Source organism: Euleptes europaea, chromosome 5 (genome assembly GCF_029931775.1).
Source record: "Euleptes europaea isolate rEulEur1 chromosome 5, rEulEur1.hap1, whole genome shotgun sequence".
NCBI classification, from domain to species: domain Eukaryota; kingdom Metazoa; phylum Chordata; class Lepidosauria; order Squamata; family Sphaerodactylidae; genus Euleptes; species Euleptes europaea.
In genome coordinates this window covers 88,051,168-88,073,653 of record NC_079316.1, presented here as the reverse complement: position 1 = coordinate 88,073,653, position 22,486 = coordinate 88,051,168, and the positions used below count along the sequence as shown (strand labels likewise).

Below are 22,486 nucleotides of genomic sequence, written 5' to 3'. Positions count from 1 at the left end.
TCTCAGCACAGCACATTTAAGCTCTTGATGATTAGGGTTGCCAACTGCCAGGTACTAGCTGGAGATCTCCTGCTATTACAACTGATCTCCAGCCAATACAGATCAGTTCACCTGGAGAAAAATGGCCGCGTTGGCAATTGGACTCTATGATATTGAAGTCCCTCCCCTCCCCAAACTCCACCCTCCTCAGACTCCGCCCCAAAAATCTCCCGCTGGTAGCGAAGAGGTACCTGGCAACCCTATTAATGATGCCAGTGACATTGAAGCAGGACAAAGGCTTACCACCTCACACTCTGTTAGTAGGTTACACCTAGAGCCATAAAGCTGGGAAGACTATAGCTATAGAGGGGAAACTCTTCCTTTGGGACAGGAAGGGACAGTAATGGTCGTCCATGGGCAGAGGGAGAAAGACAGGGGTTATTTAAACTCAGGACACAAGGAAAAAGCTCGCACTCTCTCTCTGGCATCCTCTCTCTCTCTTGTGCATCTTGGAAGCACAAGCCCTACACAGAGGGAAAGAACAGTTTCAGGAGGAAGGTGATGCTGGAATTTGTCTTCCGATCCCACATCCTCTGTGGAGCAAAACTCAATAATTTTAGACTCTGGGATAAGAATTCAAAATTAACAATCTGGCAGCAAGTGCATGCTTGCCACACCATCTCCCGACTAGATCAGGTGAATAGATAGCTTTTGAGCTGGACTCATACCGCTGGTCTTTCACTCCTGTCCTCCCAAATCTCACTTATACTAATGGTTTAGAAAAATCCTAGTACATATACCTCCATTCTGAACATACTATTAAAAGGAATTGTTTTAGTGGAACTGTGAGTGTGTGTGTTAAGTGCCGTCAAGTCGCTTCCGACTCATGGCGACCCTATGAATGAAAGTCCTCCAAAATGTCCTATCTTTGACAGCCTTGCTCAGATCTTGCAAATTGAAGGCCGTGGCTTCCTTTATAGAGTCAATCCATCTCTTGTTGGGTCTTCCTCTTTTCCTGCTGCCCTCAACTTTTGCTAGCATGACTGTCTTTTCCAGTGAATCTTGTTGTCTCATGACGTGACCAAAATACGATAGCCTGTTTAGTCATTTTAGCTTCTAGGGTCAGTTCAGGCTTGATTTGATATATAACCCACTGATTTGTGGGTTTTTTTTGCAGTCCATGGTATTCATAACCCTCTCCTCCAACACCACATTTCAAAGGAGTCTACTTTCTTCCTGTCAGTTTTCTTCATTGTCCAGCTTTCACACCCATACATAGTAATAGGGAATACGATGGCATTAATTAACCTAGGAGGTTACCATACATGCATTCCCAGTGATGTATTAAGAGTTTGAAAACGTTATAAAAAAATACCGTTCACACTTTCTATGTATTCCCACCGATGTATTAAGAGTTTGAAAACGTTATAAAAAATACTGTTCGCCCTTTCTATGTATTCCCACCGATGTATTAAGAGTTTGAAAACATTATAAAAAATACTGTTCGCACTTTCTGTGTATTCCCACTGATGTATTAAGAGTTTTAAAACGTTATAAAAAATACTGTTCGCCCTTTCTATGTATTCCCACCGATGTATTAAGAGTTTGAAAACGTTATAAAAAATACTTTCTGTGTATTCCCACCGATGTATTAAGGATTTGAAAATGTTATTAAAAAATACTGTTCGCACTTTCTATGTATTCCCACCTATGTATTAAGAGTTTGAAAACGTTATAAAAAATGCTGTTCGCCCTTTGTTCGGCCCCTTTAACTGCGAAGATGCCTTCCAACCATTTATAAGCCGTGGTATCCACAAACCCTTTTAAAGCGATGTTTTTTTTACAACATTTTCAAACTCTGAATTCATCGCTGGGAATACAAAGTGCGGTAACCCCCCCCCCCATCTTAGCGGCCAGTGACACATCCTTGTGACTTGGAACTACACTTCCCAGAAATCTACTTTGGAGCTAAGGGTTCTGGGTATTGTAGTTCATCTTTAATAGACACACCAGCGAGGCTGATTTCTAGGAAACTCCCGTTGGTCACGGTGGCAGGTCTGTTGCTGAGCGCTTCTTGGGACGGAAACAGCAGTTGCCTTTGCAAACAGTAGGTGCCAGGGGCAGATTTGTCTTTCCGGACTGGGGATCAGCTACTTGGAGAACTTATTGTTGAGTTTGAGCCAGTGCCTCCCTAAAACCACCCTTGGTTATTTTTATGTTGAGCTCTACAAGCTTTTTATGGTTTTCCATTGTGGCTGTTTAACCTTAATACTGGTTGTTACCTGCAAAATAGCAGGTACAACCTGCAAAATGGTTATTTTTATGTTTAGCTCTACAAGTATGCCCCACGGTGTGGCTTTTTATGGTTTTCCACTGTGACTGTTTAATCTTAATACTGGTTGTTACCTGCAAAATAGCAGGTACAACCTGCAAAATGGTTATTTTTATGTTTAGCTCTACAAGTATACCCCACGGTGTGGCTTTTTATGGTTTTCCACTGTGGCTGTTTAATCTTAATACTGGTTGTTACCTGCAAAATAGCTGCAAATCAAACGCATTCAGGCAGTTGTGACAGAGGCCAGAATGAAGGGAAAGGGGGTCCTCCCTAATTTATTTTAAAAGAAAGGCTCCCCCCTCAAAAGCAAGATAGGGACAGTGAAAAGGTACTCGCCACTAGGGTCTAAAACGGATAGTGGGAGCTTATCTGGTTATTTTAGATCAGTGGTTCCCAACCGGGGGTCCACGGACCCCCAGGGGTCCGTGAGAACTAAATTAAGGTCCGCGAAACAAAGTTATAAACCCATAATAAATTAATATTTTCAATTAAAAGTTATCTATTATAAAAATATATTCAAATATTATTCTAAGTTTAATGTTTAACTAACAGTTATGATTAAAGTTTATTTTCGAATTCCCGGAATTTTTATTTTGAACCTTGGGGTCCCTGCACCAAACAAAAAAGTCCTAGTGGTCCCTGGTCAAAAAAAGGTTGGGAACCTCTGTTTTAGAGCCATGTCCCATTCATGCATAACAGAGCAAAGTACAGTGCTGTTTATAGTTGCACAAATTGCATGGGTGTCTCTCTCTCTCCCTCTCCCTCTCTCCTAGAGAAACTGCTTTATATAGTAATCACATTGGGAAACTTGGCCATCTACAGCCACGTGTCTGCAAGGTAGCACTCATTCTTCTAATTCCCACATGCGGAAAATGCGCTTCAGCTTTGTCCAAGGTCATCTCAAATTTGATTGTGCTGTGTACTGTATTAATGAACTGGCCACAATTAATGAGCAGTTCCTTGGTTCCCTCCCAAGCCTATTTTGTGGATTTCGATAATAACATGTATGGTCTTGTTCTTGTTTTTAAGCTGAAGCAGCTTCCATCTCAAGATGGTGGTCCCTGTCACTTGTCGTGTGGGATACAGAAAAGTTCCCTCCCTGTGTTACAGGTCCTGTTCCACTTATATCAGGAGAATGAGGTAAGTTCTGGCCCTGGGTGAGGTTCTGAGCTTAACCCATTTAAATCCAGTATTGTATAGTATTTGCTAGTGTAGGATGAATCCTGTATTGTGGCATAGCTTTCCGATGCACTGTGCAACATATATGATTGAAGATACTTGAAAAATGTTGAGCCTTTGTTAAGGGCTGGGAAAAGCAGAATCAGTACTAATCACAGAAAAATATTTTAGGTGTTATGCTTACATAACAGAAGGCTAACAGCGGGAACCATTGCTACTTAGACCTGTTGTGAGGCCTCGCTTTGCTTGCAGTCCATTTTAGATCACAGCGGAGCTGAATGCAGTCTCCCCATGATGCATCGCTACCCTCCTGGATCGTCATAAACCTCCTGGTTGCTCAGCCTGCTGGGGACTGCAGAAACCAAGAGGTTGTCAAACACCTGCACAATTTGTACAACTTGTAACTGTTGGTTGGACTGTGTTCTGCTTCATGTTCAATCACATGTTATGTAGGACCGTTTTAGAACATATACACATCTGTCTGGACCTCTGATCCAGCGCATCCAGTGTCTCTAAACTACAAGGCACTCATGGATGGGGAGGTCAGATCTCACAGTCGATTTCATGGTAAACAGAGATTCCCAGGACTGGTTTGGGCCATGTACTGCCTGTAACGGAAAGCACTACAATACAGTCCTTTCTTTCCTGGGTAATCCTGTCCACACTGAGGGCTTTACGCTCAATTGCCCAAATGGAGAACATGCAAACAGGCATGTTCTCAGATAGTTTTACAAAGGCATTCAAAAGCCTTGCTGATTTGATGCCTAGGAGTGGTTGTATTGTGGTTATGACTTTATGCAGGTATCTCGTTCGATACATTATTCCAAGTGTTGCATAATGGTTCAGGAAGCGGAACAGAGGACACACACACCTGAGTACAAGTAGGGATGCCAGCCTCCAGGTGGGACATGGGGGATCCCCTGGAATTACAGCTCATCTTCAGACTACAGAGATCAGTTCCCCTGGAGGAAATGGATGCTTTGGTGGGTGGACTCTATGGCACTGTACCCACTGAAGTCCCTGTCCTCCCCAGGCTCCATCCCCCAGGAGTTTCCCAACTTGGATCTGGCAACCCTACCCCCCCATCCCCCGCCAGTGGCCGGAAGGACCTGGCAACCCTAAGTACAAGATAAATTCCAGTAGTAGGAGAAACAGCAGCCGCTAAGACAGAATGCTGGCTTTGCTGATGATCTGGGTGAAACATTTTGAACCATGCTTCAACATGTTGGGATAACGGCAATTATTGTCTTATTGCTATGTATAGCAGTAGCAATGCTGTACCTAGCATTTCCCTCACAGCAAACTTAATGATTGTCTTTGCTAATTTATTTAGTACATTTTTATCTTGTTCATCCCAGGAGGCCAAGCAGCATATAGTGTTTTCCCCACAACAACCTTGTAATGTAAGTTAGGGTGCAAGAGTGACTGACCCAAGGTCGTCTAGCGAGCTTCTATGGCAGATCCTAGTATGATACTAGATTAACCCACCACAATAGTATGATAAATTATTTTGCATCTACTCTCTCTCTCTCTCTGCTTGGTGTCTTATTATATGGCCTGGTTGAAAGGTTCGCTCAGATTGATAAGAATTGAATGGAAGTTGCAGATACTTTGGCTGATTTTTTTTTGCATCCAGTTCTCCTCCTCGTCCTTTGTAAAGATAAAATTGTCGGAATAAGAAATGCAATCCTGTCCTCTTTACTTGTAAGTTACTTGGTTGTACTCTGTGGGGCTTTAGTCTTGAGTAAGAATGCATAGGATAGTTGCCTTTATGGCCTTAATAAGTGAAAGAATCAAAACTCTTCCTGGTGAGATCTTTGAAAGGTAACCAGACTTGTTTGTGCCCAGAAATTTTAGAGAAGGTCAAAATTAGAGTTTTAATGACTCTTTGAGCTTTTTAGCAAATACTATGCAATACTTCATGCTAATTTAGAAATATACCTGGGAATTTTTTAGTATTAGGGTTGCCAACCTCCAGGTACTAACTGGAGATCTCCTGCTATTACAACTGATCTCCAGCCGATAAGGATCAGTTCACCTGGAGAAAATGGCTGCTTTGCCAATTGGGCTCTAAATCCCTCCCTTCCCCAAACCCTGCCTTCCTCAGGCTCTGCCCCCAAAACTTCCCTCTGGTGGTGAAGAGGGACCTGGCAACCCTATTTAGTATCCACTGGATTTGTATTTTAGTCTCTGTTGGGTATTTATTATTGACATGTTTCTGAGTATCTGGAGATGACGAATGCAGTATCTTCCACCAAATAATCTAGGCCTGATCATTTCATGCTTTTTCTAATCCTTTCCCCATTGCAGATATTTGTCTGAGCTAAAAGAAGATGATGATGCTTGCAGACAAGCCTACAACTCAGGATCTTTCTTCCTGTTTCACAATCTCTCTCCCTTCTTGCAGCGCAAAGGAAAAATGTTCTTGGCCCCAAAGATAAACACACCAGGTAACTAGTTTATTTTCTAGCAATCGTACTCTAACCAGCCATGGAAACTTTCCTGGGAACCATCATATTTACTTTCATGAGAACCATCAAAACTACAATCTTGGGTGTTCAAACTAGCTTAGGTTTTGTGGGCTTCTTCTGTGATATTGTTCCAGTACTGCTGTCCTAGACTGTAGAAATGGTAAGAAAAAAATTACATCTGCTGCTGTTGAATTAGTGTACCTTCTTAACTCTTCTTTGATTCCTCTTCTGATTTTTAGATATTAAAAGGATCCTTCTGAAATTCAGCCAGAGTGAAAGGTGGATAGAGGACTCCGTGCTGGTTGGCTGTTCAGAGGAGTGTACGCCATATTTTGCTTTGGACCTAGGTTAGAATTGCAGGCCTTTTTTATTCATGTTTACTCATAATTAAACCCCAGTGAGCTAAATGAGCATTGGACTGTAACCTTAAACTCCCTCCTGGCCATTAAAAGGCTCTGAAAGACCACCATGTTTAGGAAAGGTTTTGGGGTCATGAGCAAAGTATTAAAGGTGGTCTTAATGCATCGTAGCTTGGCTTTGGATGCTTGTTTGATTATTTTCTGATTATTTTTATGCCTTCTTTATAGCTACTTATCTCCTTCCCTGCTCTACACTAAAAAACCCACACTGCCTGATCATTTCCTTGTAGAGAAGACATTCCCTCACGTGGTCTGTTTTGATTGCCCTTTTCTTTACTTTTTCCAGCGGATGAACCAACCAGAAACATGTGTATTATTTCATATGTTCTACTAATTATACATATGAGGTTGGATGTAGTAAAAGAACTGAAGAAATTAGCAGAGCTGATTCCCCCCCCCCCCATCTTTCCCTTTACAAGCAGCTTCCAGGTGGTCCCCAAACTTCTCTCTCAGGATCAGGAGAGCATTATAAGAAGAATTTGCCATAGGATAAGGCGCTGGAGAGGGGTAATCTGGTACAATAACCTCCCTCCCTTTCCTCCACTGATAAAAGCCACAGATGGAGGAGACAGTTTTATCTGATTTTTCTCATTGTCACAACAATACCTTGTCCGGAAATGGAGACAGGCACATTTTGCTTGTGAGGCTGTCTGGCTCTCAGGAGTTTCTAGACAAAGGGCAGGAAGGTGGGGGAAGCCATTTTGTTGCCCATTCACCAAGTTTGAGATGTTAATTTGAGGTTCCTCACAGACCATGACACTTTTTAGGATACTGGATAATTTAATATTCTTTGCAAGTTAGAATATTTTTTTCCCCTCTTGCACTTTTTATGAAGTCAGTTTCTCTGAACATGCCTTCGTTTCGGGAGAACCATCTTACTCTGGGCACGATCCTGCTGCCTACTGTGACGATAATTATGTGCTATTAATTTGAAACAAAAAGGTATGGGGTGGGGGTTATAACCAAAATGTCTGATTCCTGCAGATTTGTTGAATTCCAGGATCTTTGGAGAGAGCTGCCATGGAATCCGAACTTGGTGGATCATTTGCAGATGCATGGAAAGCATTATTCCAGTTAGAGAAGGAAGATTCAGCACTGATTTTCTTGGTATTTATTTATTTTATTTATTTGTGTTACCTATAATCTGCCTTTCTCACTGAGACTCAAGGGAGCTCACACAGCACAAGGCAATACAATCAACAGGACAGGACATCCAATAAGCAATGCAAAAGGATTAGGATTGCAGAAATCTGAAACCAAGCACAAGTATTTACATGACATGTTAAACACTGCAGAAATTACATAGCAGAGCAACACATACAGCTACAGATAGTATGTTCTTTACTCAACAGTATAGTCCACAGTCCCTTTCCCTTTATTAAAGCATCTTTGGTCATTTATGCATGGGACTTTTACCTGACGTTCGTTGCTCGCTGGACCCACACTTTCCTGTTGGGTATCTATGCACCAGCAGGCTTCAAGCTCAAATCAGGAAGTATTTGAATCCCTGCCCCTTGAAATGCTGCTTTGTAATTGGCTGCAGTGAGAGAAAAGTTCCCTCCCACCCAAACCTAATTGCCGCATAAAAAAGCATTTTAAGAATATAAAACAAAAAAAGGCACAAACTGAAAAGAAGTGTGTGTCTGTGTGTGTGGGGGAGAAATCCAAGCCTTGGTTTTAAAAAGCTCAGAAAGAGCTCCCACGAAGCAGGAAGCATTTGAAACTCCGCCTCTGGACATGCTGCTTTGTAATTGGCTGTGAGGGAAACTAAATTTGCGTGTCCTGCACTTTGCCTTATGCACGGAGATTTCACCCGGGCTGAGCTCAGGGGAGAGGGAAGAATCGGGTTAACAGGGAATGGGAGGGTCCGGGATCTGTGAGGGCTGGCAGTGAGGTTGTCTCTAATGGAGGGAAAACTCATGCATAACTCCAAGCAACAACCGAGACAGACTGGGGGTGAACGTGAGTGAAAGTACCTGTGCATAAACGACCTTTCTGAACCATTCTGTTATAGTATAGCCCTATTACCTGTGTAAAAATGCCCTCCTGAATCATTCAGTTTAGCACTGTTTGTGGAAAGCCAGGGGGAGAGGTGAGGGCCTCATTAGGCAGGCCATTTCATAAGGTGAGGGCCCTGGCAGAGAACATGGGCAGTTGCTAATATTGCCCCTTTGCTGTGATGAGCAAAGCGGTCCTGGTGGCATGCAGGGCTTGAGGCGGTCCTGCAAATATGATAGTCCAAGGCCATGAAGGGCTTTGTGTGATATTCACTGCGACTTCTTACATCTGTTAACTTGCACATCAATGCTGCAAGCCTACAAAGATTTTGTTGTTGTTTCAAATAAAAATGCGAAATCCAGGCTTCCTTGCCTCTGCGGTTTCCTAGCCTCTGTTCATTGTTTCCCCCTCTTTTTCTTTTTGGAGTGGAGGATCTGGGTTCAAATCAGTGCCTCGCTTGAGCAGGTCTCTCTCTCTCTCTTTGCCTAGCCTTCCTTATCTGTGTATTGTTAAGATAGTTAGCACACTGTCCTGACCTTGGAGGAAAGAAATCCTAAATCAATAAAATATGCATTCCAGAAGGAATTAACTCTGGGATTACAAACAGAGCATTGATTTTATTTTTCATGGAGTGTGCATAGGGTAGGGATGGTGTTCTCATCTGGAGAGTTGCAGATAGGGTTGCCAACCTCCAAGTAATAGCTGGAGATCTCCTGTTATTACAACTGATCTCCAGCCAATAGAAATCAGCTCGCCTGGAGAAAATGGCCGCTTTAGCAATTTGGACTCTATGGGATCTAGAATGTGCTTCCCCAAACCCCGCCCTCCTCAGGCCGGTGGCAAAGAAGGACCTGGCAACCCTAGTTGCAGAGTTCTTCAGAATATTCCGGAGAGTTTTTCATCACCTTGACTTGGGAGGGGTTGTGGCTCAGTGGTAGAGCACGTACTTGGCTTGCAGAAGGACACGGGTTCAATCCTCAGCATCTCCAGTTAAAGGATCTGGCAGTAGGTGATGTGAAAAGACCTTTTAGCCAAGACCCTGGAGAGCTGCTGCCAGTGTGAGTAGACAGTACTGACCTTGATGGACCAATGGTCTGATTCAGTATAAGGCAGCTTCATGTGTTCATGTGACTGTTGGTATTTGTAGGCTCAGGCTCTCCTTCGCTGGCATAACAACAATCAGTATTGTGGGAAAACGGGGCAGCCCACCGAGAAGAACCTGTCTGGGAGCAAACGGGTGTGCCACAGCAGTGAAATAATCTGTTACCCACAGGTGAGCATCTGAGTGCTTCTAGCACCGATATATGCAGCTAGCCAGACGTTTTTAGCCTAAAATGTGCTTCCTTAAATGTACTTTGAGGTTGTGTTGTTTGTGAGCTGACCTTGGGACCCTTTTAGGAGAGCAGTCATTGAAGGGGGGAAATGGTTTACTCTGTCACTAGACGTGTTTCTGAAGCCAAGCAGAATATGCTCAGCTCAGCCCTTCTCTCCCACCTTTGTTCCTCTGTCCCTCGAAGGCAAAACAAGGAAGGCCAGCCTGAGTGTCTCAGCAGAAAGCAGAGGGATCTGGTGATGTGAAAAGTCAGAAACTAACTAACCGCATCAGCTCAATCCTGTCGTGGACTTGGAGGTAGCAGGAAGAATGTCAGTTTCTAGAAGGATTGCTTAGGCAAGCCTGCCCAAAATGTATGTGTCTGGCACTGTTCTTTGAGGCACTCAGAGCTGTTAGAGGATGACCAGGTGAACAGAGGAGGAGGCTGATCCAGTGTAGGGACGTAAGCTATGGGGGGGGGGAGGGAGTGGGGTTCAAATCTCCCCCTCCGGGCTGTCAGGCCCTCTGGGATTTCCCAGCAGGGGCAGTGACTCTGCCCCCAGCTGCCAGGTAGCATCATGAAGCTGCTCAGGCTGTCAGGTTCTCAGGTTCCGTCAGTCCTGTTTGTAGCAACTTAACAAGTTCCTAGGAGGCACAGGGCTGGTTTTGGTTTGTTTTTGTGAAGATAGGAGGGGGATTTCAGTAGATAAAACTGTCTGTGAAGAAACAAGAGAGAGAGCATGGAAGGGGGAAGAGAAAGATCAATCCTTCTAGCAATCAAGGTTAGAGTTGCCAGGTCCCTCTTTGCCACTGGCGGAAGGTTTTTGGGGTGCAGCCTGAGAAGGGCAGGGTTTGGGGAGGGGAGGGACTTCAATGCCATCGAGTCCAAATGCCAAAGTGGCCCTTTTCTCCAGGTGAACTGATCTCTATTGGCTGGAGATCAGTTGTAATAGCAGGAGAACTCCAGCTAGTACCTGGAGGTTAACAAAACCTATGCTGTAAATTAGCTACGTAGAAACAACAATGAACAGCACGTAGGCTCAATATAACTTTTTCAGAATTACTATAATATTTTAAAAAATAATAAAATGAAATTATCAACAATCCAGAACTAAGGAAGTGGTTACTTCACCAAAACACAGTCTTAAATAGGACCTTGGTTACTTCACCAGAGGAAAGAAACTAAACAGTCCAAGGTTCTTGCAGCAGAACCGAAGAGCAGGAAAAGGAAAACGTCCTTCTCAGTCGTATCAAAAAGTCACATCAATCACATCAATCAAGCTCGGGGGTACGACTGAGAAGGACGTTTTCCTTTTCCTGCTCTTCAGTTCTGCTGCAAGAACCTTGGACTGTTTAGTTTCTTTCCTCTGGTGAAGTAACCAAGGTCCTATTTAAGACTGTGTTTAGGTGAAGTAACCACTTCCTTAGTTCTGGATTGTTGATAATTTCATTCTATTATTTTTTGAAATATTATAGTAATTCTGAAAAAGTTATATTGAGCCTACGTGCTGTTCATTGTTGTTTCTAAGTACCTGGAGGTTGGCAACCCTGATCAGGATGCCTCACCAGTTGGACTGAAGAATGTATTTCCTGTAGCCTCAAACTCAAACTCTGATGTCAGTACAGTTAGATATGAGTCCAGTAGCACCTTAAAAACCAACATTTTTGGGATATAAGCTTTAGAGAGGCAAAACTCCCTTTGTTGGTATCTGACGAAGGGAGCATAAACTTTCAAAATCTTATACCCCCATGACCTTGCTGGTCTCTTAAGGTGCTATGGGACTCAAATGTAGCTTTTCTGCTGCAGGCTAACATAGCTACCCTCTGAAACAATCTGATGTAAGTAATGGATCAAGAGAATGATGGTTTGCCTTCACAGTTGGGATACTAATAATTGCATTATTACTATGTCCTGGTGGCCCTGCCTTAGAGAAAGAAATGGTCCCATCTCCATTTTATCTTTATATATGGGTGTGGGGGAGTGTTGCCCAGGACCACCTTCCTACCTAGATGTGTGCTAATAGAAAAGAGCGAGTCCAGTAGCACTTTAAAGACTAACAATATTTCTGGCAGGGTATGAGCTTTCATGAGCCACAGCTCACTTCTTCAGATGTGCGCTGTCTACCCTGATTCCATCTGATTTCCTGTGCTCTTGGGCAATTTTTAGATGTCTCCTGTGGTTATTACTTTGGTATCTGATGGGAGTCGGTGCCTTCTTGTACGGCAAGCATCGTTTCCTAAAGGGATGTACAGCGCTCTGTCTGGCTTCTGTGATGTGGGTAAGAAAGCATGTGATTTCCATTTGCGCATAATTTAATTATATGCCACAGAGTAGTGTGTGGTGTTCACTCAGCACAGAGGCCAACACTAGGAATATACCGTGAGTTTTGGGAGTCAGAACTGGCTTGTTTATGGCATTGCATGTACTTTCCAAAATTTATGAATACTGTAAGTGTCAAGGAACTGTTCATGGACATACTGCACTTATTTTCAAAGTTGTCTCAGATATGGATACAATGGAGTCAACTCTTAAAATACCTTGATAGATTTTAATGTTGCCTATGGGCCAGAGATTACTAAGAGATGAGCCAGGGATTTTATACATGCAAAAAACGTGATTTATTATTATTTAGGTATTTATTTTAAATACCGTTGGGGCTGTATCATGTTCCTGCATGTAGAAGAATGATGTGGCATCTCTGTAGTTCACCTGAGGCAATGCTTTCAGAAATGCAGTTCAGTTCCACTAGGGTAAATTGAATTTCCAGAGGGGTGAATTAGATTTCCAGAGGAAGCTTCATTATTTCTGTATTTACTTGGAGGAGAGCATTGATCGACTCCTTGCATTTTTGATCCCATGTCAGCATATTTTTGTCTCTTGGTATTTTTGTGTTACCTTAGGTGTGTATTTACATCATTTATAACCTGCCTTTCTCCCAAAGCAGTTTACATCGTTCTCCTGATAGTGGCTGAGAGTGTGTGACTGGCCCAAGGTCACCCAGCAGCATTCCCTGGCAGAGTGGGGATTTGAACCTGGGTCTCCTAGATCCCACCAGCCCTGTGGTGCAGAGTGGTAAGCTGCAGTACTGCAGTCAAAAGCTCTGCTCACGACCTGAGTTCGATCCCGACGGAAGTCAGTTTCAGGTAGCCGGCTCAAGGTCGACTCAGCCTTCCATCCTTCCGAGGCTGGTAAAATGAGGACCCAGCTTGCTGGGGGTAGAGGGAAGATGACTGGGGAAGGCAATGGCAAACCACCCCGTAAACATAGTCTGCCTAGTAAACGTCGGGATGGGACGTCACCCCATCGGTCAGGAACGACCTGGTGCTTGCACAGGGGACCTTTACCTTTTTTACCTCCTAGATCCTAGTCTTGACATTCTTCACCACCACTACACCATGCTGGCTCTCAGATTAGTTAAGGATTAATTGAAAATTAGCATGAGATATAGTTGAAAACATCTGATGGGGAGAAATGGAGACCTTCTAATGAATTGCAGGGAACCAGCCTCAGAAAGAAAAATCTGCTTCTCTATATGGTCCACATCACGGGAATAGCTTTTTTTTTTATGATAATGCACCAGCCAAGGAACTAAATAAGGTTCTGTACTTTTAGTTATTGGCACTTTTAAAAGGGCATTTCTCATAAGATGTGAAACCCAGCTTTCTGTTCCTAGGTGAGACTCTGGAAGAGACGGTCAGACGGGAAGTGGCAGAAGAAGTGGGATTAGAAGTGGAGACTCTCTGGTACTCTGCTTCCCAGCACTGGCCGTTCCCAAACAGCTCATTAATGATAGGCTATCATGCCATGGTGCGTCCACAACAGAGCAAGGTCAGAAGTGGGGCCAGGGTGGCTCCTTTTCTTGTTTGGTGAATTTATCTTGATTCAGAGAATACTAAACTTCCATTGCCTTGGTTTATTTAAAGCAATCATCTTTCACAAATAAGCCTCATCCACCTTCTTGTATGCAAGACTGGAAAGTGTACTGTGTTCTGTATCGATCGAGCTCCATCTCCTAATCTCCCATGCTCCCCATCCAGCCATTTCAGATTCCTATTGGTAAGAAGAAGAAGAGTTGGTTTTTGTATGCCGACTTTCTCTACCACTTAAGGAAGAATCAAACCGGCTTACGATCGCCTTCCCTTCCCCTCCCCGCAATAGACACCCTGTGAGGTAGGTGGGGCTGAGAATGTGACTGGCCCAAGGTCACTTAGCTGGCTTCGTGTGAAGGAGTGGGGAATCAAACCACTGCTCTTAACTACAACACCACACTGGCTCTCTAAATAGGCTGGGGAGTCCATTTCCTTGTTTACCTACCCACCACACTTGATGCTTGTGCAATGCTGGAACGTTACCTTTTGGCCCTAAAGTGGGCCTCTTTCTAGGCTTTTTTAATAGCCGGCCAGTATTTATTTTATTTAGACTCCACTTTTCTCCCCAGTGGGAATCCAAAGCGGTTTACAGCATCATTCTCCCCTCTTGCAATTTTATTCTCACAACACCCCTGTGAGGTGGGTTAGGCTGAGAAAGAGCGACTAGCCCAAGGTCTGCTGATGCAAACAACAGGAATGGCTATTAATGGTCCGCAGCTTGCTGGTCTTGATCTAGACCAGTGGTTCCCAACCTTTTTTTGACCAGGGACCACTAGGACTTTTTTGTTCAATGCAGGGACCCCAAGGTTCAAAATAAAAATTCTGAGAATTTGAAAATAAACTTTAATCATAACTTAGTTAAACATTAAACTTAGAATAATATTTGAATATATATATATTTTATAATAGAGAACTTTTAATTGAAAATATTAATTATGGGTTTATAACTTTGTTTCGCGGACCTTAATTTAGTTCTTGCGGACCCCTGGGGGTCCACGGACCCCTGGTTGGGAACCAGTGATCTAGACGCATATTGTGAATTGTCATTGACACTAATTGAGTGTGGCTCAAAGGAAAGGGTTTTTTTCCCCCCAATCAGGAGTGACTGTTAGTTTTTGGAGCTGGCCACCCAAAAAATCATTTTGAGGAGGTTGCAGAAAGTGGTGGTCTTGCTTGAATGACTGATGTTACTTTTGGACTAGCACTCCTTTGCTCGTGTACTACCTTTTCCCCATTGGCTTTCTCCGTATAGTTGCAAAGAACCAGATATTACAACCCTGCTGCAGCTCTCTAGTCCCTCTTGCAAAGCTTGCGGTGACAAAGTCACTCCCCTCCCCAAACCCTGCCTTCCTCAGGCTCCACCCCAAAAACCTCCCGCTGGTGGCAAAGAGGGACCTGGCAACCCTACTCAGCAATGTCTCCCAGTGTGTGGGAGTTAGGATAAGAATGCTCGTTTACTTATTTGATGCTTCATCTTGCAAGAAGATTCTGCTGTGTGCCTCTGTGCTACTGCAAATGACTCTGGGTAGTGAGAATGTACACTGCTTTCCTACCCAAACTCTTTGATAAGCCTTGGTTATCAGTGCATGTTGAAACAAAACAACATATCCTGTAGGAAGGATTAAACCATGAACAACTGATTATTAGAATATGCTTAGAGGCCCGCATCCATTCACATTAAGAAAAAACTGGGCACTTAAGTGTTCTTAAGAACACCCTTCTTAAGGTGGCAACTTTTACTGATTCCTCCCTTTTGATATAGACTCCTGTTATGATATTCCTGAGGGTCCTCTGAAAAAAAAAGTTGGGGGATTGTGCAGGCTGAGTGGGCTGCATTGGGGGGCAAATCAGCAAAAATGGCCACTCCCTCTGAACTGTGTGGTTGGATACAAGCCAGTGCTTACATAGTGAACACATAGTGTTCAAAGTGCTGCATAATCTCAGTCATTTTTATGCCAGCTCAGTCAAACAGGCTGCTACTGTTATCTTGCATTGCAGAAGGAGAGAACAGGCCACCTGGTGAATTTTTGGCATTTGAAGTATGGACACACCCTTTATCATAACCAAGTACTATATTAGCATTCATTATGACACTTATTTGGTGTTGTGATGGGAATTAGTTCGACCTCTTTTCTCTTCCAGATCAGTATCAACAGACAGGAACTAGAAGCTGCCAAATGGTTCAGCCTCGAGGAGGTAGAGCGAGCCCTTGGAAGGGAACCAAAGCCTTCCCAGGAGAAGGACGACAGCCTCTCCTTTTGGGTGCCACCTAAGCAAGCCATCGCCCACCAGTTGATTCAGGAATGGGCTAAGAAGCAGGCCGTCATACCTGTTTAGAGGCGATGAGTCAGCCTTTGTTTCCGGATGCCAGTAGTTATTTTAAAATTGGCATCCTGGGTTAAGTAGCACTCAAAGTATGTATTTTTCCCCCAGGACTGTCACAGGAAGAAGGTATACCTTTGGCCTAGCCTAGGCTCTAAAACAGCGGTTCCCAACCTATGGACTGGGGGGAGCGTGGAGTTATTGTGAGGGGTCCTTGAATCCATGCAGCTTGGGCAGGTTTCCTCCTTCCCCCCACCTGTGCTTCCCCAACACCTGGGCTCTCTTCCAGGACTGCCATGCCTCATCCAGCTCTGTGTAGGGCCAACTGCTGGCTGGGCTTCATCCTCCAGCCTGCTCGCTGCAGCACGGCCTCACCTCCCCACCTGGGTTCTGCCTGGTCTGAGCCCTCGGGCAGGCAGGTGGCACCAGGCCAGCCTCAGCCATAGCCCCCCCCCCCCAAGTGCGCATTAGCCAAGGAAGGTTGCTTGCCTGTTCACAAGGAGAACCACTCCTTGTGAGAGGCTTGGGCCCCCGTCGCCCAGCAACTCCCATCTCCAGTGATAGCTAGAAATGCCTGTGCCTTGAACAGAGGTATGGGGCTGTGGCCCTTTAAGGAGCCGCTGTTTGGCTGATGGCTTCCTTTTGGGACTTGTTGATTAGCTTCCCCGTCCTCTCTCATATCTCTGCCCAGAGGGCCCAGAGCTGCATAAGGCAGCCAAGGGGGTTTCACCAGGATGCAGCATCTCCCTCTCGACCACCCCAAGGCACCATGGTAAATGTGGGGGAGGAGAGGTCACCCCTGGACAGGCAGTGTCATCCCACCTTTACAAAGAGCAGCCTCCCCCCATTTCTAAAATAACAGTTAGATGCAGTAGCTGTGGAAAAGACCTGCAGCACAACACAGGTGCCCAGAGATCTGGAGATGAAGTCCCCCTTCGTCCAGCCCAAGTGCCATTGCTAAGGCCAGGGGAGGGGAGCGGCCAAGCATCCTTTCATCATGCCTGGAGCCAGAACAATTGAGAGTTCCCTCCCCAAGGAACATTTTTGTATTGCAATTTAATCATTATTTGTATTGGACTCTGTGAGCTCTTTTGGGAGCCAGCTGACCACTAAAAAGCAGGGTTAAGGTCAAAATAAATAAGCACCCACCATTTGTTCCTTCAAGGGCTGAAGGCTCGTTGTCAGAGTGGCTTTGTTGTACTCGTTGCATTGAAATCTAAATACCGAAACAAGCTGGATGTAGAACCAGATCTGAGGTTGAAAATTTCACTGCTTCAACCAGACTTCCAATCCCTGGAATCAGCACCAGCCATGTCATGAAATGACTTGGTATAAAATATATAAGCAAATATACCTTCTGTAGACTGAATAAATAATGTCTCACACATATATGTATTACTGTTTTTCAAATGTATTGTGATTAATAAAACATTAATTCATTTAAAAGGCTCGCTGAATTCATGGTAGCTTTTTGAATTCATATTACGGTAGATTTTTGTCATTGTATATTTTCTCAGCCAACAGATACTAATAATTAGATTTTTTGACGTTAAAAAGGGGGCCTCATATTCAAATAGTGAATTCTAGAGCTGTGGTTCCCAAACTATCAGGATAGATCTGGGAAGAGGGTATCACTTAGGTTGGGGCTGGGGGGGCATGCTGTTGACTGAGGAATGGTTTGGTAGCTAGGGTAATAAGGAGTTCGATACAATCAAAGACCACTAGTCTTGTCCCAGCACAATGTGAGTACATCTAAAAACAAATTCCTTATTGCTTCAACCTATTCTCTTAGCCACCAGCATGAGAAAGCTTCTGCCAGTTCAAAGCCCCGTTGAAGGATTTGTACCAGTCAGGACTTGGGTTGCTGTGAATCTGTAGGTGTATCTGCAGCATATCTTGGACTAAAGTCTGCGGTAAACATTTCACAATGTTCATGATTGTTTCATTTACTCAGTTGGCTTGGTTGCCAACGGACAGCCATGTTAATGGCACCTTAAAGACTAACATGAAGGAGGCCCGTGGCACAGAGTGGTAAGCTGCAGTACTGCAGTCCAAGCTCTGCTCACGACCTGAGTTCGATCCCGACGGAAGTCGGTTTCAGGTAGCCGGCTCAAGGTTGACTCAGCCTTCCATCCTTCCAAGGTCGGTAAAATGAGTACCCAGCTTGCTGGGAGTAAAGGGAAGATGACTGGGGAAGGCACTGGCAAACCACCCCGTAAACAAAGTCTGGCTAGTAAACGTCAGGATGTGACATCACCCCCGGGTCAGGAATGACCCGGTGCTTGCACAGGGGATTCCTTTACCTTTTTAAAGACTAACATGAAACCTGACCGTGATGATGTATAAGGGGGGGTTTATTACATTTTTTTTTTCATTTGCACCTGCCTTTCTCCCCAGTGGGGACCCACAGCAGCTTATATGGTCTGCTGTCTTCCATTTCATTGACACTACAACCCTGTGAGGTAGGAGAGACTGAGAGATGGTGACTGGCCCAAGGTCACCCCTCAAGCGTTCATGGCAGAGCAGGGATTGGAACTGGGTCTCCCGAATCCTAGTCTGGCACTCTAGCCACTGCACCGCGCTGGCTCTCAAATAGTTGAATAATTGAGTCATAGGTTCTTGTAGGTTATCCGGGCTGTGTAACCGTGGTCTTGGAATTTTCTTTCCTGACGTTTCGCCAGCAACTGTGGCAGGCATCTTCAGAGTAGTAACACTGAAGGACAGTGTCTCTCAGTGTCAAGGGTGTAGGAAGAGTAATATATAGTCAGAAAGGGGTTGGGTTTGAGCTGAGTATTGTCCTGCAAAAGTATTGTCCTGTAAGTATCAAGATAATGTGCTAATGAGGGTATGGTATGTTAATATGGAACCATTGTATCCTGAAGTGATCTGTTAATGTGTGTAATCCAAAGCTAATCTGTATGGCTATTGTTGAATGTTGTCTTTGTCTGGAGGTTTTTCAGGGCAGGAAGCCAAGCCTTATTCATGAATAAGGCTTGGCTTCCTGCCCTGAAAAACCTCCAGACAAAGACAACATTCAACAATAGCCATACAGATTAGCTTTGGATTACACACATTAACAGATCACTTCAGGATACAATGGTTCCATATTAACATACCATACCCTCATTAGCACATTATCTTGATACTTACAGGACAATACTTTTGCAGGACAATACTCAGCTCAAACCCAACCCCTTTCTGACTATATATTACTCTTCCTACACCCTTGACACTGAGAGACACTGTCCTTCAGTGTTACTACTCTGAAGATGCCTGCCACAGTTGCTGGCGAAACGTCAGGAAAGAAAATTCCAAGACCACGGTTACACAGCCCGGATAACCTACAAGAACCAATGAACTCTGACCGTGAAAGCCTTCGACAATTGAGTCATACTTTTAAAACACTTTTAATGTAAATTTCATGGAGATCTTAGATATAATAACCGGATCCATATAAACCCAGTTCCTTCACTACCAGCAGTCTTACTCTGATGTTCTAGCCACTGTTCCTGAAAACGATTTGGGGCATTCATAAAAAAGGAACATCATAATGTGGGAGTTAAGAATAGAAGAAAAAAAATGCACACATGTACAAATGCAGCACCATCTAATTACAAATCCAGTTAACTGAATACTGGTGAATTCCCCAATATACCTAAAGTTACACTCTTGTGTTGATAAAGAGGACCAGATCATCTGCTTAAACTGCTTGTTTGCTAAGCATGTCTTCTGCTCCAAATCTATAGTCGGTGAAGTGTTTTTGGGTTCCTGTGGTCTGATCCATTTTGCAATCAATAATGCAATGCCTGTGTCTTGAGGCTATGCTTAGATAGCTGGCAAATACCCAAGAACCGTACTTTATGGTGAAAGCCCATTTGGTTGGCATCAGATCTATCTATTGCATAACTCTCCCCACCCCCAGGAGAATAACTCTTATGTGCCAAACCAAAACATGATTCATTTGGGCTTTAATTCCTCTCCAACAATGGCTGGAAGCTAGACTATCCAGATCGATGATTTCTTTAGCAGTCTAATGAACTCATTAAAAAAATTATGTTGAATCAAGTGGCCCATTTGTTTGATATTACTGTTACTCTCCACTGAGCTGCGGTGACTTTTAGGCGAGATTCCCCAGTGCATTTGAATCTAGGAAAAGCCGATCTGGGATGCATAGGGTTGCCAGGTCCCTCTTCGCCACTGGCTGGAGGTTTTTGAGGCACAGCCTGAGGAGGGTGGGGTTTGAGGAGGGGATGTACTTCAATGCCATAGAGTCCAATTGCCAAAGCGGCCACTTTCTCCAGGTGAACTGATCTCTATTGGCTGGAGATCTGTTGTAATAGCAGGAGATTTCCAGCTGGTACCTGGAGGATGGCAACCCTAGGGATGCATAATTCTGTAGAGATTGGTCTCAGGGCAACGAACAACAGGAAGGGGGGCACGCACAAAACCTACATTGCAAAAGCTCTACTTGGACAGATTTCATCCAGTGCCTCAAAGATAATGGAGAAGGTGCCTCCCTTCCTCCATTGGGAGGGAGTTCAATGAAGGGGATCATGAAACAGAAAAGGTATTTTCTGGTCACCACCACTCACGTAAACTCAGGAGAGGGGACACATGGGGAGCTACCGCTCATTATGATCATTGACTTGTGGATTTGTACAGGTGAACACAATCCTGCAGGTATTCTGGTCTCAAGGTTTTTGGAGCTTTAAAAATTAAAACCAGCTTGTGGAATTGAAACCTACCATGGGTCACTGGACCTGCCCTCAGGTTCCGCCCCAAAAGTCTCCAGGTATTTCCCAACCTAGAGCTGGCAGCCCTAGCTGGAATAAACAGTGTCAGTCTTTAAGTGCCAGTTTTGTTTTATTCCCCCCTCCCCTAGCCTGGCAAGATGGCATGGCAATTTGAAGAGAGTACCTACTGCAGCTTGTGGGTGTCATCTAAAAACAGTCTGCTTTTTTCCTCCTTCAGAACTGAATGCATTAAAATTTCTTCCAGGAATCAACACCTTAAATTTAACCACAGCCTTAATCTATATAAATTTATCTCTGTGCACATAAGTAACAGACTAGTGGGGGGGGGGAGTGGGAATGTTTTGCAATATTAAAAGATGAACAACCATTCTGAAAGTAGATGCCGTGTGACTCGTCCAGCTGTGGATATAAAGACTGCCGGAAGAGCCTGGCCGTTTGCTTTATTTTGCACGGTCATTCAATGATTGTTCTGGTTCATAAAGTAGCGCAGGCCTGCTTTTAGTGCTGTGGAGTTTGGGGATTTCTTTTCAAAGTTAAAATTTATGGATGCACCAGCTTCAGCCCAGGAATTTCCCCTCGTTAAATGTATGAGGATTTTTCACGCTGGGGTGATATTTTCCATGTATTTCTCTGTGGGAATTGTTTTCCAGTTGACTCCTCTAGGCTAAAAACTATCACATCAGACCCAACCCAATCTCCATTATCTGTACATTTATTCATTAGTTTAAAAGATGCAAATACCAATGCATTATGATTTTATTTTTTAAAAACCTTCCCTGCCCAAACCTCAAATTTATAAGCTACGGTTTCTATCATATTATGCCACCCTCTCTTGGTACACAGGAGTGGATCATCTCCTTCCTTTTTCATCCTCAGCAGTTGCTTGCATTGGAATGGCATGGCCTTCCAGTAGAAATTAGCAGAAGTTGCCCTTAAAACTGGCAATCCACAGCTCAGGTTTTTAAGGAAGAACAACAGTGGAGATACTTTTTATTCCATCGCTTCTTCTGTGTTAATTTATACTGAGTGTTGCCTGTGTAGATAAAAAACATCTCCTTTGGACACTAAAAAGCTGCTTCATCTGAACAACATTTTTCTTTGCAAATAACAAGCAAAGTTCTATCAGCCCAGATTCCTTCTCCTTCTGCCTGGGAATATTGCCCAGATTTGCTTCCAAGCAGTGGTCAAATGCTACAAGGATACTAAATGGCGGAGTTAAACAACATGCACTGTAAACACCCAGTAGGTTGAACTGTTATTTATTCTATTACGTTTATCACACAGTCCATCTTGAAGAGTCATACCAGCATAGTTAAATTGTGGAACTCCCTGCACCAGGATGTGGTGATGGCTGACAACTTGGAAGGCTTTAAGAGAGGAATGGACATGTTCATGGAGGAGAGGGCTATTCATGGCTACTAGTAAAAATGAATATTAGTCATGATACATACCTATTCTCTCCAGGATCAGATGAGCACGCCTATTAGGTGCTTTGGAACACAGGCAGGAAGGACAATTCTGCTGCAGTGGTCTTGTTTGTGTGCTTCCTTGAGGCACCTGGTTGACCACACTGTGAACAGACTGCTGGACCTGATGGCCCTTGGTCTGATCCAGCATGGCCTTTCTTATGTTCTTAATTGCGCACAATGCAATTTCGCTGATTTAAAATTAGTTTTCTGTCTCTTTGCCCTGGTCCCAACGAACCAGCCTAGATAAACCTTACACTTGCTGCAAAAGGCGTGGACTTTAATGAGTTTCAAGGGCAGAGGAGAGGGGGGAAAGAAGAGGGCTAGCAACTGAGACCACCTCTCTGCAACGCCCTTTGTTCCAAACATTGAAGATGTAAA

The 22,486-nt window shown here is 44.0% G+C and overlaps 1 protein-coding gene across 1 annotated transcript; it reads left to right on the top strand.

Annotated features, from left to right (window-relative positions):
• The first annotated feature begins 3,365 nt into the window (after positions 1 to 3,365).
• Positions 3,366 to 15,900, top strand: NUDT13 (nudix hydrolase 13). Its single transcript, XM_056850501.1, has 8 exons — positions 3,366 to 3,454; positions 5,804 to 5,943; positions 6,204 to 6,311; positions 7,384 to 7,490; positions 9,529 to 9,654; positions 11,861 to 11,972; positions 13,368 to 13,522; positions 15,706 to 15,900. Exons 1-8 carry the CDS (start codon positions 3,366 to 3,368, stop codon positions 15,898 to 15,900), a joined length of 1,032 nt encoding a protein of 343 aa, XP_056706479.1.
• The last annotated feature ends 6,586 nt before the right edge of the window (positions 15,901 to 22,486 follow it).